Source organism: Pithys albifrons, chromosome 5 (genome assembly GCF_047495875.1).
Source record: "Pithys albifrons albifrons isolate INPA30051 chromosome 5, PitAlb_v1, whole genome shotgun sequence".
Lineage (NCBI taxonomy): Eukaryota > Metazoa > Chordata > Aves > Passeriformes > Thamnophilidae > Pithys > Pithys albifrons.
In genome coordinates this window covers 56,790,199-56,807,154 of record NC_092462.1, presented here as the reverse complement: position 1 = coordinate 56,807,154, position 16,956 = coordinate 56,790,199, and the positions used below count along the sequence as shown (strand labels likewise).

At 38.7% G+C, this 16,956-nt stretch overlaps 1 protein-coding gene across 3 annotated transcripts in view; it reads left to right on the top strand.

The window, feature by feature from the left end:
- Positions 1 to 16,956, top strand: part of RBPJ (recombination signal binding protein for immunoglobulin kappa J region) — a 55,547-nt gene that overhangs the window by 22,427 nt on the left and 16,164 nt on the right. For all 3 annotated transcript variants that reach the window (XM_071556679.1, XM_071556681.1, XM_071556680.1), the window contains exons 2-3: positions 8,700 to 8,738; positions 12,475 to 12,570. In XM_071556679.1, coding sequence (XP_071412780.1) covers positions 8,700 to 8,738; positions 12,475 to 12,570 — 135 coding nt within the window. The remainder of the gene's footprint in view (positions 1 to 8,699; positions 8,739 to 12,474; positions 12,571 to 16,956) is intronic.

Here is a 16,956-nt window from a genome sequence, read left to right as displayed (position 1 = left end):
AGTGAGTTGGTGGCTGCACGTGGCTCTGTTAGTGCCTGTGTTCATCCTCAGGGATGGACCAGCCTGCAGTGTGAGGGATAGCTGGGAGCTGTCAGTGCCTTCGTTGGCTTCAGCAGCATTGGAAGGATGGCACTTACCAACACAGTTATGTCTGGAGGGAACAACAGGGGAGAGAGGTGTCATTGCTTCAGCAGTTTCTGTACCTCAGGTGTGTGATATTACAGGAAGAACAAGAACATAGAATGTTTAGGGTATGAGTAGTCTGAGGATTTAAAAACTGCTCACTCTATGATGCTATGCAGATAAAGCCACAGTAATCAGGGACACAGGGAAAACTGAGTCACATTGGGCTGTATGGCTTTAGGTTACAACAGCCTACAAAAATCAGTGGAGGCCAAAAAACCAAAATTTGTGGGACATGGAGGGAGGAGTAAAGGGCCTGAGAAAAGTAAATCTGCTCAGAACTTTGTGAAGAACGAAGTTTGTGTGGTATCATAGGCTGTGAAGTACAAAGTGGCTGAGAGAAGAATTATTTCATCACCTGTCGTTTCTTTTGACAATAATAAGCTTGTTTATTTTAGTTCTTTTAGTTTGTGTTTCCAGTGTGGTGTTTGTTTAGCTCTGGATATTACTGGTAGTAAGACTATTTCTGTTTCCCATAATGATCAGACTTGTGGATATTGAGCTGATTTTTGTTTTGTAGAAGATAAAATTGTCCCTCTGAAGACTTTGTTTTAGCCATTTGTAGGGTTCATTTATTGAATGTCTTCATCCATGGAAAAGATAAATGCAAAATGTCCTATTTGAGCATAAGTTAATTGCTTGTGCTTACTTCCATGTTAACCAACTTCATGTATACAATTACATGTCTTTTGCATTAATCTCTTAGAAATTGTGTCCTTTAGGTGCTTCAGTTTTTTTAGACGTGTAAACCTGTAGAACATTCCTTTTTTAAGCCGTGCTAATCATAGCAGTGCACTGTTTTCTGCTTCATTTGAAAAATAAAGGATATCGGTGTGGAATAAGGTGCACTTATAGAAATCAAATGCACCAGTTACCTCCAACAGCAAACATTTTAAAAGTGATGTGAATCAAACCACTGTATGAGACTCTGTGGCGGTGTTTATATGCCAGCCCATGTTGGATCATAAGTGGCCTATATTTTAATACTCAGGAGTTTTGTTTGGGTCTGAGAAACTACCAGATGGAATAATGTTTTCTACTGACAGATGATCTTTTCCTTTGGCAATTGTGCTCTGATATGTTTGTCTCAGACCTTTCGTTGTAGGTGAACGCACAGAAATATTTTCAATATTTGCATCTTGTCTTCACTGAAATCTGTGCACAGGAAAATGTCCTGTGTTATAAAATGTACATCTGCTGCTTTGCTTTTAGTTTGGTGTAACGTGTTATCCTAAATGTGGCAATCTACAAAACCAAAACAAGTGTGGTGTGAAGTAGCTGGGTCTGACCACGTAGGGTCTAATATGCTGTTTAATCTGAATGGAACATTTCTAACCAATGGCAGATTAAGGAATTGATTTTGTGAACTATTCAGTGTGTCCTGTACATGGGCACTATTGCCTATGTTGGCTTTGATAATTTTACTCATGTTTGATGTCCGTGAGTATGAACGTTCCTTAGTGCTTCTTCAGTTCTTCATTAATTTGTCTGTGGTAAGCAAATTGAAGCTGGAAATGGGCAGATGATAGAGAATTAAAAGAAAGAGAGAAAACAGAGTCCCAGCATGCTACTTGACTCCATCTCTTTCAGCTTTTCTCAGGTGATGTCTCTGTTAGCAGCTGAAAAGGAATACTTTTATATTAATCCTCAAACTTTAAATGAAAACCTCAGTATTTCACTTCCCTGGATCTTAGATAACTTCAGTAGGCCAATTAAACCCTTGAGGTCTCAAACTGGTGAGCTTATAGTTTTGTAGATTTGTGGTAGCTGATCACAAAGCTATTTGAAATGAATTCTTTGAGAAGTATTTTTATTTCTTATGGTCGAAAGTAATAGGCCCTGTTATGATGGGGGTCATCTGGTGCTGAAGGCTGAAGGAACATGTTCGAGAGGCTTTCCAGGTACGTGACATTTATTGTAAAGCCGAGCAAGAATGACAAAAATATCTGCAAATTACTTGTTTCTTTAAAAGGCTTTTGTCTCACTGTCAAGCCCCGAACTCTTCCCATTCTTTCACAACTTCCATGGCTGTGGGAGAGGTCCAGGAGAGGGTTGTACTGACAGTTGACTGGAATTAATAAGTGAAGCACTGAAGTTTCTTTTGCTACTCTCCTGCCTACAGTGCACCTATAGTAGTTGAAATGGCAGTATTTCTTCCTTTCCAATCCTGTCATATCTAACAGCCTGTAGAATACCAGCTATTTGAGAGATATTAGAAATGTGGAACCTAATGTGGAACTTGATCCTCTCACCAAACTTCATTGTTGCTTCCTATCGTTGGAGAGCAAAGGTTGGATTTTCTTACATTCTTTCTTTTGGAATTGTGTAGTGTATTCTGAAATGTCTCTAGAGACTGTATAAAAATCTGAAATCCCTTTCATTAAACTCCTGTCTGAAGCATTGTTTCCCTTGGACCTCCTCTGGGGAAGTAAAAACTTTTCTTAGTCACTCTGTTCTGTATTTAATTTAGTATTCTTCATCATCTCAAGCCCCTGGTAAGCCCACGCACAGCACACTGTGTTTGACTCAAAACCGATGGATCAGCAGCTTTGTTTAAGGCAAGTGGGACTTGCTGCTCAATGAGTCTGGTCTTGTCCTGCCTTGGATTAGTGATTGCCATGTCTTACTGGTGACAGTGTTGAGAAATTCATGCTGCAGGAAGTGGAAGTGAAACCACTGAACTGAACAGCATGGGATAACTTCCTTCCAGGACAGTTTCCCTGTGGCACTTGTCTGGGGATTGTTTCCAAAATCCATACTGAGGTATTACAGTTATCTCTTGTAGCTTATTAAAGAGTTCTTCTAACATATGCTGCAGCAAACACTGTGACATGCCATGATATAGCAGAACTAATAGAGAATTTGTTTTGCCTTTTGCTAGATCAGTCAAAAGCACCAGCAACTGTGTAGGTCCAGTCCGAAACTGTCTGGCAGTCAGATATTTGGGGGTCAAATGTTTCCAATTAACAGGCAAGCTGTGCCTTTTCAAAATCTGGCACTTGTTTCCCATGCAGAAAGCATCCCTTTTCCTTATCCCATTGTACTGGGTCTGGCTGGGATGGAGTTAATTTTCTTCATGGCAGCTGTTACGGTGCTGTGTTCTTTGTGACCAGAACAGTGTTGATAACACCCTGATATTTTAGCTCTTGCTGAACGTGTTTGCACAGCGTCAAGGCCTCCTCTCCTTCTCCCTCTGCCTGACTTGCTTTCCCCCACAGTCACTGAGGGGTGTACAAGACAGGGGGAGGGGACACAACCAGGCAGATGATGCAAACTAACCAAAGAGATCCTGCATGCCATGTAATGTCATGCTGAGCAGAAACCTGAAGGGGAGGGAGGTTTAGAGAGGTTACCCAGTTTTTGCTTAGTAACTGCCGGGTATTGATCTCTTTGTGGGAGGTGGTGAGTGTTTGGCTCATTGTTTCTCTCTTCTTCCACTTCTCCTTTGTTTGTTAAACAATTTTATTATCTGAACCTACAAATTTTCTTGCTCTTTATTGATGCTTTTCGCTTGTCCGATGCCAGGAGGAAATAAGAGTCTGAGTGGTGTTTAGTTGCCTACTGGGCAATTAAGCACCACTTGATCTCTTCATACTCATGTAAGGCAAAAAGAAAATATATCTCAATATGTGGTTATCAGCTATAACTGTAAAATGCACTCATAGCATAGTTTGTTTTGAAAGGAACCTTTAAAGGTCATCTCGGCCAAATTCCCTGCAATGAGCAGGGACATCTTCAACTAGATCAGGTGGCTCGGAAGGCTGGTCCAGCTGGACCTTGAATGTGTTCAGGGATGGGGCATCTACCAGCTCTCTGGGCAACTTCTTTTTGTATAATATGTTTTTGCCTTCTTTGAGATAAGGCAAGTATTTGCTTTTATTTTCAATGTTGAACTTTTTAAGACACCAGCAGAACTTGTGGGCACATGAAAAAAGTTGACACAGAAAACAGTAACTGTAGTGTATTTTTACTAGTCTTTGTATTAAAGCTGAATGTTTTGCCTTGCCACAGGTTTCTGGTGCCCCATTTTCCACAGTGTTCTCAGGTCCATTTTTTTCACTTAGCAAGTCTTAGTTTGCCACTCATGTCTTCCCATTCTTAGTCCACACTGTTTCTGAGACTCCCCCCCTGCTGGCCTCTCAACATGCTCGCTTTCTGCTCAGCTGTTGTTCCTGCTGTAGTCAAATTTGACAACTCCCTTTTGCTTTTTCCTTCTCTGGAGAGCATTATTTACAGAAAGATCTGTGCTATTCCTCCTAGATGCCAAAATGTGTCAGTCTGTAGGCCAAGTGGAGACAGAATTCCTAATTGCTGAAGTTTGTCTCTATTTGGATGTTATGGAAATATATTTTTAAGGCTTCTGTGCTTGGTAAATAAAGGTGAATGGACTTTCTCAGGGACCATAAGAAGGATGTTGTTGGCTAAAGACCAATACTGGAACAAATTGAAGGTCATATTCCAGGCAGGAGGATGCTACAGTTGTTCAGTGACCACAGATCATCAGGCAGAGTTGAGGATGGGATAGCATGTGATTTTTATAGAGGTTTCCTTTTCATAATTTTTTCTTGCAAAACTATTGTGGTTAATTTTCATTTATTAATTTTCCATCCAGAGTTGACTTAACACATAGATTGAACAAAAAAATCCAGCCAAAAATGTTATGTCCAGAAAATAATGCTATATAACAAAAAAAAAAGATTACTTTTCATAGAGGCATATAACTGCTGATAGATTGCAAGATATAAAGAAAGGAGAAATAGAAATACTGAATATAAAAAGAAATTCCACAGCAGTGAAATCCAGCAAAAGCCTACACAAGAAAAGTGTTGCAGTCTCTGTCATCTCTGACAGGTAACCTTGTGATGTCTGAACTGACTTTTCTTTTTTCAATATGCCAGTCAAATATGAAAGTTTGGAATAGCAACAATCACAGCCTGTGCAATGTCTGTCATTTAGTACAAAGCCATTGATGTTTCTTGCACTTTCATTGGTCTTAACATGAGAAAAATTAAAAAGCCTCTTAGTCTTTCCATCTGTGTTGTAGCTGAGGATGGTTTCTGTCCTTCAGGTTGTGTTGTCGGTGCCTCTTTATCAGTTTGTGAACATATGGAAAGAGTGAACCAGATAAACCATTAAATTAAATACGTGTGATACTTTTTTAACATTTTTTTGTCTAGTTTGTATGTCAGAGTTTTATGGTGTGACTGTAAATCCGGCATCCTGGATGCAGTTCCTGCTTTTGAATGTGTCTGGTTCATAGGAATGTGCACACTGGGCTGTACCTGCCAGTCATCAGGAATGAAGGAATAAGGGTAAATGTAGATTAGTTTGGGGTTTTTTCCTCGTGGTGTTTTCTTTCCTGCTGGTAGAACATAGTTTAGGTTTTACTGAGATTAAGGCTGTAAAAATAGATCATTGTACTTAATGGAGTTCTGTACCAGACTTCTGTTCCGTCTTGTGTCTCTGTCCACTTCTGCTTTCAACCTCCACAATATCCTTCAGCAATATGTTTCACAACTTAGTTTTAACAATACTGGTAGAGCAAGGAAAAAATCTTTAAATTTTTTCAGATATATTTCCCAATTCCTGTGTTTGTGAGACAGAGAATAACCATCTCCTTTTCACATTTTGCACATCTTTTATTTGTCTCTTGTGTCATTGCATCAGTTTGTCAGTTTTCGCTTGTGCTGTCACTGAAGGCCAATTGCATATGAAAACTGTTGATTATTTTGAGATGATAAAGTGCTGTCCATTGACACCATAGGTAGGGTACACAACCATCAGTTATCTCTCAACATAACATTATTTAGGAAAAGTAGCTGAATTTAATTTAGAAACAGTTAAAAATAGGACTGAAAGTAAATATCAAGATGCAATTTCCTTCTCTACCTCCCCCTCTAATGTATATTGAAAGAATAATAATAGATCTACCCAATTTACTTTACATCATCTCTTTTGGTTCATTTTGGTAAGGGTTGCATTTATACATGCTCACAAGTTGATTACAGTGACATCATTAACGTTATTTTGGATGGAGGAGGCTCAGGAAAGCTGGTATGTGATTTAGAAAGGTACTAAAGGTACAGACTGCATGTCCAGAGTGACTCAGTGCTTTAGCCCTGTCTCTGAAGAATGGGGGTTTCAGTACTTTTGTTGTGTGCTGTATATTCAGAATTTGACTAAAAAAATGATGGAGTTTATTTCTTTGAGTAATTGCAGCTGTGTCGTGTAGATGCTTTGTTAATAAAATTCTTTTTAACATAAGTGTATGTGGAAAGGGAATGGTCTGCAGCGCTCAGTGAGTTCTGTATGTGTTGCTTTAGGGCTGTGTAAGGGTTTTGTCTAAGGGGTTTTTTGTGTTAATGCAGTTTCTCATGTACTCGGGTCCTCCTCTTGGGCTGGATTTGTTTGCCACAGTGCAAGTACGTGTGGTGTGCCCAGGGCCTTCTTTGCTCCAAAATGAGCATCTCTTAGTGTTTTTCCTGGTGAATCGAGGTGTGCAGAGGGATTGAAAGGAAAACACTAGTTCTGCTGGAAAGCAGGGAGCTCATCCTTAGGGAGGGTGTTTGTCTGTGGAGTGTTGCTTGAAGGTAATGTGTTGTCTGGTCAGTGAGTCACAGACAGTCCAGGCCTCTGCCAGACTGAAGGTTCCTGGGTTTTCAGGGGAAACGCAGGTGATACTGGGGAGGTGGGATGCACACACCTCCTCCCCCTGTTATCCAGGGAAATCTGAGGCATGGGGCGTGCTCAGGAGATGGAGCTCAGCAGATCCTGAAAAACATAAGTGTTAGAAGCAGAAAGGCTTTGGGTGTAACTTCACTGCTGCCAAACTGCAAAGCTGTTTGGGTTTTCTAGTTACCCTTTCTGCAGTACAAATGTGACAATGTAGTGATACTCCACAGAGAAAAATATACATGAAGTTTGTCTCCAGTAGACCTCAGAATTTAAAATATATAAAAACAAATCTTGCTGCAAGAATTTTTGTTTCATTGTTTCATTTAAAGTTAAAATGAAGCCAGAGAAGTGACCAGTATACTAAAAACAACAAAGTAAACGTGGAAGAAACTTCTGTCTGATTGGGAAAAAAACTATTTAATTGTTTAAATTCAAAGAAAAATTTTAGTTTCATGTTGTTTATTCAATTCCTCTATGTAGAGTGGATTGCCACTACTTTAGAAGACTAATTTTTCAAGTCTTGAAAAATAACAAAACTTTCTGAATGTTGTCAGTCTTTTCAGGAGAGTGCTGTTTTGCTCAACTATATGAATGGTGATAGTTACATAATTACACATTTATACATTTCTAGAATTACTGAAATTAATAGGATCATTCCACCACCAGTTTCTGTAGAGTCTGGGACTGACCCACTGCACAGACAGGGGAATTTGCTTTCACATCACTTACTGATGAAGTTCTTGTTGCCCTAGTGAGCCTCCCACACTGTTGTAGGGAAATAGCAGGAGACGGTTCTTTTCCCTATCCAGGAAGGATAAAGGGAAAGATGTGCCTGCTTATAGAAGAGTTTGACAAGTCATGGAGGTATTTATGAACACTGGCACTAAAAGTACAGCCTCTTCTGTCTCAGTTTATTTTTAGGTAGAAAAGTGTTAAACTAAGCCTGACTTTTTATTCTGTTTTTGCTTTGTGGTTTTTGCATTTTTTTTTCCTGTCTTTGTCATCATTTTATCTTGTGGTTACACCTCCTTACCAGGTTGAGTTGATGTGCATTGCTGGGTACAGCCTTCCTTTTTTCAGATCTTTTGTCTAACCATTTTGACCTAATCAGAGGATGTTTTTGATAATAAAAATGTTTCTGCTGTGTATAAATTTGGTGTCTTATGTAAATAAAGACTTTCATGGAAAGTCTTACCCTACTGTAAAGAGTGTTCTGACTCTCAGGAACGGTGTTAAAGCACTGAAGGAAGTGCAGCTGTCTCAAAACATTTCATGGCTAAAAACTGTTGAGTGCACAGCAGCCTGTTGATGGATCAAGTTTAGCTGCATTCCATAGGAGAGATTTTTCCTATAATTCTGTACTGGCATGTATAAAATATGTTGTTGTCCTTTTTGTAAGAAGTCATGAAGGAAAACCAGATTATTGTGAAATTGTCCTGATAGGGAGCATTCACTGTGATTTGTCAGCTCAGAGATATGTCTGGTAATTTCTGTATGTTGATAATAAATGCTTGTTGTTGGCACTTCTGGTCAAATCTGTGGCAAAGATCTCCTGTTTTTTTTACATTCTTGTGGCATCTGAAGTTTTCCAAAGTGATTCTGAGAAAAAGTGTGAATTAACAGAGAAAATTATCTGGTGTTCCAAATAAAAAAAGCCTCTGCTGTTGTAGGAAAAGCTGTTGTAAAGAGATTCATATTTTAGTGGTGATCTGTCTAGGAAATTATAAAGAAAAGACACCAAATTCCAATACAATTTGAAAAACTGTAAAATTGGGATTGTATCTTGCTGTAAAATTGTGACCAAACACTTGTTTTAAATTAGCAATTTCTTCTTTTTTCAGGAAATTTGGAGAGCGACCTCAACCAAAACGGCTCACCAGGTAAGCATTAAAGAAACTGTATTTAACCATTTTCTGGAGTTTTCAGTTTCATTCTTGGAATTTCTATGTTAAAAATTTGGGGCTTACTAATCCTGGAATTTTAAGTATCAAAGCTTTTCTATGATGTGTGCAGTCATTGGCCAGAAGTACAGTTTTGAAAGGAGTGACTTGTTTTTAGTAGGAAACTCAAAATGCATTTTCAGAAATTGTGTTGACTTCACGTATCAGTTATTGTAGATTATTCAGCAGGATGTGAATCTGCTCAGTTGTAAATCACAGGAATGAGCTGATTTTGTTTCTTAGTTAAAAGTGCCTTCTGAGGTCATGTAAAGTAACACTTTCTGCTTCCAAAATTGAACATGGTGCTGTCAAGGAGTGATCTTAGCTGATTTTTGGTGAACCACAAACAATCAGAGAGAGCATTGAATAGTGCTGGCAAGTCAATCCATTCTGAAAACTTCTTAGAGTGACTGGAGCACAGTGTGCCTGATTTGCTCCTGGTCTGCTTTGGAAGTATTTACACCAGAGGGTGTCAAGTAGTCACCTTTTTCTTTCAAACTGCTGTAGCTCAGTCTATGCAAATATTTATTCCATGCCACAAACTGTGCTGGTTGTGAGTAGCTACAGGCTTTGAAATCCAATGTTTGCTTGAAAACAAAAAGGATGTGCCATTTGTTTTATAGTTTTGTGGTAATAGAGGAAGCCCCTTGTTGCTCTGACTTAACCTCTGTTTCGAATTAACTCATCCTCACATGAGCACTTGGGGCAGGGAGCATTTACATTTTGTTTTATGAGGATCTGTCTCATTGCTTTTCTGAGTATGTTTAGGTTAGCATGTGTCATCATTAAACTTCATTTTAATGCCTAATTGATCTGTACTGTCTTGCAAGTAATTGAACAACCGTAGCTGTGTTCTGTTGGCCAGCCAGCCTTCAGGGATATTGAAGATACTCTGTTTTAAGGAATGAGCTGATACCCATCTTGAATAGTAACACCTGTCAGTGTCACCCTGGTGTTATTCACAGGATTTATCTTCTGTGATTTAAAACCCAACAAAAGTAGCATTTATCTTCTACAATTTAAAAAGAGCAACAGAAAGAATGACTATTCAGTGAAAGGTCTTTTTACTGTAGTTCCTGTAAATTCCATGTGCAGGATTTTAGCTGCTCGTTGTGCCAGGTACTCCTTGCTGTGAGTGCAGGGTGGGCATCTGGGGAGTGCTGGGCATCCTTCAGCGCAGCAGCTTGTAAACCCTTTTTGTGCTGATAGAGACTGGAAACAAGCAACCTAACTTTTTTACCCGTGAGGAATAAAATGCTGAAATGGAACAACTCACACCGATTTTTAAGAATGATTTATGTAACGCTGTATATGGCCAGACTTCGTGAACGCAGATTTGGGAAGGGCTCTCCCCATGTGGGTGTGCCTTTCCAGCCTGCCCAGTGGATGTTTTAGGTGAGGCACAGCGTGCACAGAACTGGCCCCACTGTTTAATTCCTGAGGTCCATCTACCACGGCCGAGCGAGCTTGGACAGTGACAGGGAACTCCTCAGGACTGTCACAGCACCCGGTACTAACCGGGGCTGACCCTGCTGAGCATCCGAGATGTGACGGGATGGGATGGCAGGGAGGCATTGAACTGCCAGGGGACGGTCCCACTGAGACTCGAACTTGGGTCCTTGGGATTCAAAGTGCTCTCCATTACACCATGGGACTGCCCACGTAACACTATAAAATGTGTGTAAAAACCCCTAAAAGCATTTAGTTCAATTACTGGAAATTTATTGCAGGTTTTTCTATGTAAAGAAGTCTGGTTTGACTAATAATCTATTAATGGATGTGCAAGCTCTGGCAGAACAACACTGCTTTGTTCATACTGTGCTAGTTGGTTTAGATGTAAGCTATAAAAATACTACCAGTCAGAAGAGTTTTAAGATTAAATAATGAGAAATGTTGTGTAAGAATTGCAATGGTTGTGTTCTCTTTATCAGTGGGAGAGGTTGGAGGGGAACATCCCTAGTTCTCCCAGGAGCTTGGGTTATTCAAGTCCACTGTAGCAACAGATCAGTAGAAAAGGCATAATTTCTTCCTCATAAAATGCTAAATAAAGGTGGTTTACAGTGTGGGTTTCTGGGTTTGAGTTGGTTTTTTTAGTAGTTGAAAGTTTTTAGTGTGACAGATATTCTTAATTTAGTATGACTTGATGGAGCAGTACTCTTGATAGAGTATTTCAAATTGTCAGATTAAAAGTTTTTAAATAAATGCAGCTAATATAATGAATTGTATAATAATAATTTCACAGTTAATTATATTTTGTGGTTTAAAGTATATTCTTAAACAATAGTTGTAAATAAGTAGGTCTGTGTGCTTTGAGACAGTTCTTCCAGTTGTACTTTCTTGGATAAATATAAGTTTTACCAATGTTAAATATAAGTAGATCGAGGTAGTCCAAATTTAAAAGAGCAATTCAGGTCTTTTCTCTGCTCTTTTATCCTGAAATTTAGATGGAAAATCTGCACAGTAATCACTAGACATTAATCATGTCTTATGCAGGCATGACAAACACAAGATTTGCAAAACGTCCTTAGCAAAGCTGGATTATTGTTGTCCAACCCGACCCCCACTTACTGTAATTACTTTGCTTCATGCAACTGTATGTGAAGATTTCTTTTGGAAAAGGTCTTGTCAATAAAATACTGCTTTTTATCTTCCACGGTTTTTTTTTTCCACCAGAACTGTTTGCTTTTCTAAATTTGTCCAAAGGGAATTCAACCATTGGTGCAGTTTACAAAAAAAAAAAGACAAAAATCCAACCAACCAAATGAAAAATTCCCTTTATTTAGGGTTTAATCTCTTCATGTCACTTCTTGATAAATGCATAATTTGGTTCTCTGGTTGATGACTTTGAAGATGAGTATATTGGTGGGCATTCAATGCACAAAAACTCCTCAAGAGCTTAAAAGTGTCCTGCTGGCACTCCGACACAGCTAATCCCTGGTGTGTGAATTTGGCGTGCTGCTTAATGAACACTTGGGTTATTACACAGAAGAATGATAGGGTGTATTGTTCTCTCAGTTCTCTCGAGGAATTGCTGTTGCTGTGTTTGAGGTAATCACAGCATTTATATGATGTCTGTCATTACAGCGATGATGAACAACTGAAAGGTTTAAAAATTAAAGTTTTTACCTTGTATGCAGGAAGTAGAGTTTTTCTCTAGAAAACTAGATGAAACAATAAGGTGAAGAATTTAACTTTTTCTTAGTATCTTCGCAACCAAAAGAAAACTTGTATATAAACACTGCACTGATTCAGTTAAAAAAAGTAAACAATTTGTTGTTGTCATGAGATACTAAATTGGTCATGAAGAAAATACTGAATTAATAAAGTATGTTCTAATTGAATATTCCTGACATCATATGTTTGAAGTAGGACTTTGAACATGATGTAGTGATTGGCGTTGATACAATTTTACATCCCAAGCAACTTTTATTTCTGGAAAACATAGTAATTGAAAATGAACGCAGAGCCTTATTGCTGGTTTCATGCAGGATAGCTGCTGCTTTTTCCTGTCTAATTCTCTTAAACAGTAAGCGAGCACATCTTGCCCCTGTTGGCCATTGCCTTTTTGGGTTTTCAGGTGTTCAGGTTACAGGTTTTTTTCCTAAACTCCTTCAGTTATTCTTATTATAAAGAAAACCCAAAGAACTTTCCAAGCTTATACTGTCTTTAATTTTAGGGAAGCAATGCGGAACTACCTGAAGGAGCGAGGTGACCAAACAGTGCTAATACTCCACGCGAAAGTGGCGCAGAAATCGTATGGAAATGAAAAAAGGTAAGTCCCTGTGCTTTCCTGAGTTCCCTCTGCAGCTGCCAGGTGGGGAAACTATAGTATGCAGTCTGGTGCACAGTTTTCACAATTCCTCAGAATTCAGTGTAGTCTCAAGAAACACAAAACAAAATGCTTCCTCATGAATAATTTAATTCTGTAAAAAGTGCTGCTGCAAACCCGTGGTATCCAGTGGGGTGATGCCAGTTTCTACCAACAGGTTCCCTGTCTATGGGCAAAGCTTTTCTTCCATTGAAGCAAAGTGGTTGTCATTTTAAACTTTGTAAATAAGATGATCAATGGTGACTATTTGTAGAGGAGTTTTTTCCTGAATAACTTCAAACTAATATGAAAGGGAAATTGCCAGCTTCAGTGAGATCATGTTCTGTAATAGGTTTAAAAAGAGGGACAGGTCGATCGTGACTGTAGTTATGATGGTCTCTTGCAAAAGTCAATAAAGTACCTGTTAAAATAATAGGTACTTTTCTAAGGGACAGAATCTGCAGGAAGATGAGAGAATCATGCTTTTTAGGTAAAGGTGCTTTTCCTGCAGTCTTGTAGGCTACGTGAGGTTTTTATTGCATGACTAGTAGAAGCGAACAGGATGGTCCTTTGTATGCAGATTTCTAGTCCTCTTATGATGAAACAGAATATTCTTTAATTATAAATTATGCTTTTCTACCTTACATTTCATTGAAATAGTGCAGTATTTGATTAGTTTGCAGATACTTTGTGTTATTAATATTTGTTCACCACACAACCACATGTTCAGCACAGTAATGGTTTTGAAGTTTAATCTATTGCCACTGCTTGTAAGTCCTGCTAGTTACAGTTACATCATTATGTTTTTAGAGTTTTCTGAGCATCAGAGTTTAAGATACTTGTTTATGACAGTGTTAGAAAAACAGGAATGTTAGAATTAAACTTGCAAATTTCTCATTTATTGTTGCCTGTCTAAATCACACTTTTGATGAGATACAGAGTATATTTTCAACTGTTCTTCAGTATTCTATGCCTGAGTTCTTGTCTTTCAGTATGTGCTGTCTTTTCTGTTGGTCAGTGTCTCAAGTCCTTTCTTTCAGGCAGTATCCACGATCTGCAGCTCCATGGAATTGTTTTCTCAAAGCGCTTTTTAGATCTTTGTGAAATTCTAGATGTGAATCAAGTAGGAGGTTGGTGAAAGAGGAAGGAGGAAGAGCATTAAGGCAGACAAGTGTGGTGTGTGTCTGCTGTGTAGCTGTACAGCCCTCTTGTTCTCTGCCACGTGTAAATGCAAAGGGTTGGAATGCCAGGCTGTCCTAGCACTACGTGGTAACTTTGACCCTTAGAAACAAACTCAGCAGCCAAAAAGATTTATCATGACAATATAGGGACCTCTGATTATCTTCTCAGATTGTATTGTCTTTCAAGGGTTGCATAGTTAACTTCTCACTGCAGATGAGTTAAGCATATTATTCTCCAAAAATGAGGGGTGTGCCTGCAAATAAGAAAGTGATTTTTTAAGCAGTGTATGTGTAACTTCATTCTCCTGATGCCAGAGCAGTTCATAAGGACAGGAACATTTTGCAAAGCTGTCCTGTGTGTGCAACAATTAACATCAAAATTGGGGATAAAATATAAAGTATGTAATTTTGATTATTAAGTTTCATTACTGTTTGGAAAACTTACATAAGTGTTCTGAAGAATCCAGGACAAAGCTTCAAATTGTTATTCAGTAACGGTTTCTGAAATGCATTTCATGGTGTTGCTGTTGATTCCTGTTGCCTTCAATATATGTGTATATTCCCCTTGGTGCTGTAAAGTCACTGTGGCACTGCATTAGCTGGGTACTGGTAGTGTTAGCCAAACTGGTCATTGATTTCTCATTGCTTGAAACAATTGCTAACTAGAATTAGGTGTTCTTTTACCCCTTCTTGTGAGGTGCAGTTCAGTGTCCTATCTCAGCACAACTGTATTTGTTCATGAAAGGTATCTCAGATCCTTTGGAAGCAGGTCAAGTGTATGTAGAGAATATCAGAGCTTGGGCAAAAGATGGCCAGGAATGAAAATGGTTGGATGTTGGTTATCAAATAGTACGATGATGAAATGATTGCTGTTCTGGTATGGGTATGAAAAGAAAGTGTGAAATCTGAGTCACAGACTTGATAAGGTTGGAAGAGACCACATTGGTGCATCTCATCCAACCTCTCTGCTTAAGCATTGTCATCCCAGAGTGCATTGCACAGGAATATTTCCAGTGAGGGAGACTCCACAACCTCTCTGGGCAGTCTGTTCCATGCACAGTTACCTGCACAGTAAAGGAATTCTCCCTCATGTTCAGGTGGAACTTCTGTGCATCAGTTTCTACCCTTTGCCTCTTGTCATACATAGTTTCATTTTTTCAGTTTAAATATTTTTTCTTAAGTTTCAGCTTTCCATGTATACGGTCTCTGGTACTGTTCTGCTCATTCCCAGGCTGTCAGCATCAGTAGTGATTTCCTGGTTTTATCAGCATAAATAAAACTGCCAATTATTAAATCCTTGGATCCATGAGGGCCCTGAGGTACTTAGTGAAACTGAATGAGGAATTATCATATTCCTTTCTCCTTGGTTTTGAGTCTTTTTAATTGCTTCTGTTTTATTTATAGCAGAATGTGCCCTTTGTTTCTTCATATTTCTTGACTGAGCACAATTAGTTAAGGTTTAATATTGCTTTGTACAACTGGCCAATCAAGTTTTTACCATTTTACATTCAGTACCACTTCCGAAGTTAACTGTTTTGCATGCATCTTCTTTATGAGAAGAAACCTATTTCTTGCCTGTTTTTATGGAGAAACTTTGTGTTTTCTATGGGACTTCATTATGGCATGGATATAATCTGGTTAATTTTTGATCCTTAGAGAGTAAGTTAATTTGTACTATTTTTGTAACTAAGAATTCAAGCTACAAAAGGAATTATTTCTTAAATTTGACATCTCTTTCAAATAAATATAGAACCTAAAAAAACCCTAAACAAATGTCCACCTTCCAGTCTCTAAACCTTATTTGTTGCAAGGTCATGGAAAAATTCTTATCATTATTAAACGTTACATGACATAATTAAAAGGTTGTCACAATAACTACCTTTCAGTGTTTTGCTGAAGCTTAGTAGATGGTGAAATACTGTGTTGCAAACTCACCTTAGATGGTGCAGATGGTCTGGTTTAAATAGGCATCACACAAACACCATTCCAGGTTGTTGCCACAGGGATGGAGACTTTCTAGGCTGGTTTGAGAGTTCTTCATACTTGTCTGTAAGTAACAGTAATGAAAGGAGACGTCTTTCCTTTTTGTGTTGACTCTTCATATTAGCCTTGTACTTCTCAAAGTTAATGGGTTTTAGTTAAACAAAGAAGCCAAGAGGTAAGAAGCTCAGGGTATTGGGCTTTAGCTGAATTTAAGACTTTATGCCTCATGTTTCCTGTTGGATGACTTTCATCTTTCAAAGGCATTCAACTGATGGAGACTCAGGTGACGTTTAATCCTGACGAGTGTGGGTGTTTGCCTTGTGCTTGTATTTTTTTTCCATATTTACCAGTAATTGAGGCCTTTGTCTTCAGACTCTGAACAGTATGAACATGTTGCTTTTTAAAGGACTGACGTGTTTCAGATTCCAAGACATAGTTCATCTAAAGGCTGTGAGCCCAATTGGTGTATTTGTAAGACATGCTGTTCTGAGTTTAAACATTATCACTGCTGATTAGCATGAGAATGCTCTCTCTGCATCTCATTTTACAGCTGTTAGTGAAGGAGCTCCTGCAATTTTCTGATCAAATAACTTCCCTTCAGCGAACTGAGGGTGCCTGTTCTCTGGATAATGCTGAGAGCATAGTCTTTTGCAGGGCTTACCCCATGGTTTCAAGACTTCATCCCTGCCACTCTAGCACCTAATGATTTTTCATTTGTGTGTTGTTATATTGACTTCCTTAGTGGATATGGTTAGTTCTTTCACCTCCTAAGAATGAAGAGTGCTGAGTATTTTAATTCTCAGAACAATGTCGGTAATTGACAGACACACCTCCTGCTTGACCAACTTGGAATTGACCAACAGGTACAAAGGAAAAACTTCCTTCTGATGTCACCCTGAATTTAAAAACAACTGGCTGGTAGAAACCTCTGAATTCTCCTGAGTTCTGTAAGGTGAACGCAGGGATGACTTGGAGGATTTGAAAAAACAAACCTTTGTGAACAGAAGCCTATAATTTGAGGAGAGCATTGAGTGCATCAGAACTAGGTAGCAATAACAGGAGTTAGTTTTGTTTTGCTTTCTATCCCTTGCTTCCGGACAAGTTCAGTTAGGGCAGCTTCTCTACTTGAAATACCACATTTTCTCTGTATTGATTGGCCTGAACTGACTGAAGGAATATTGCTCTC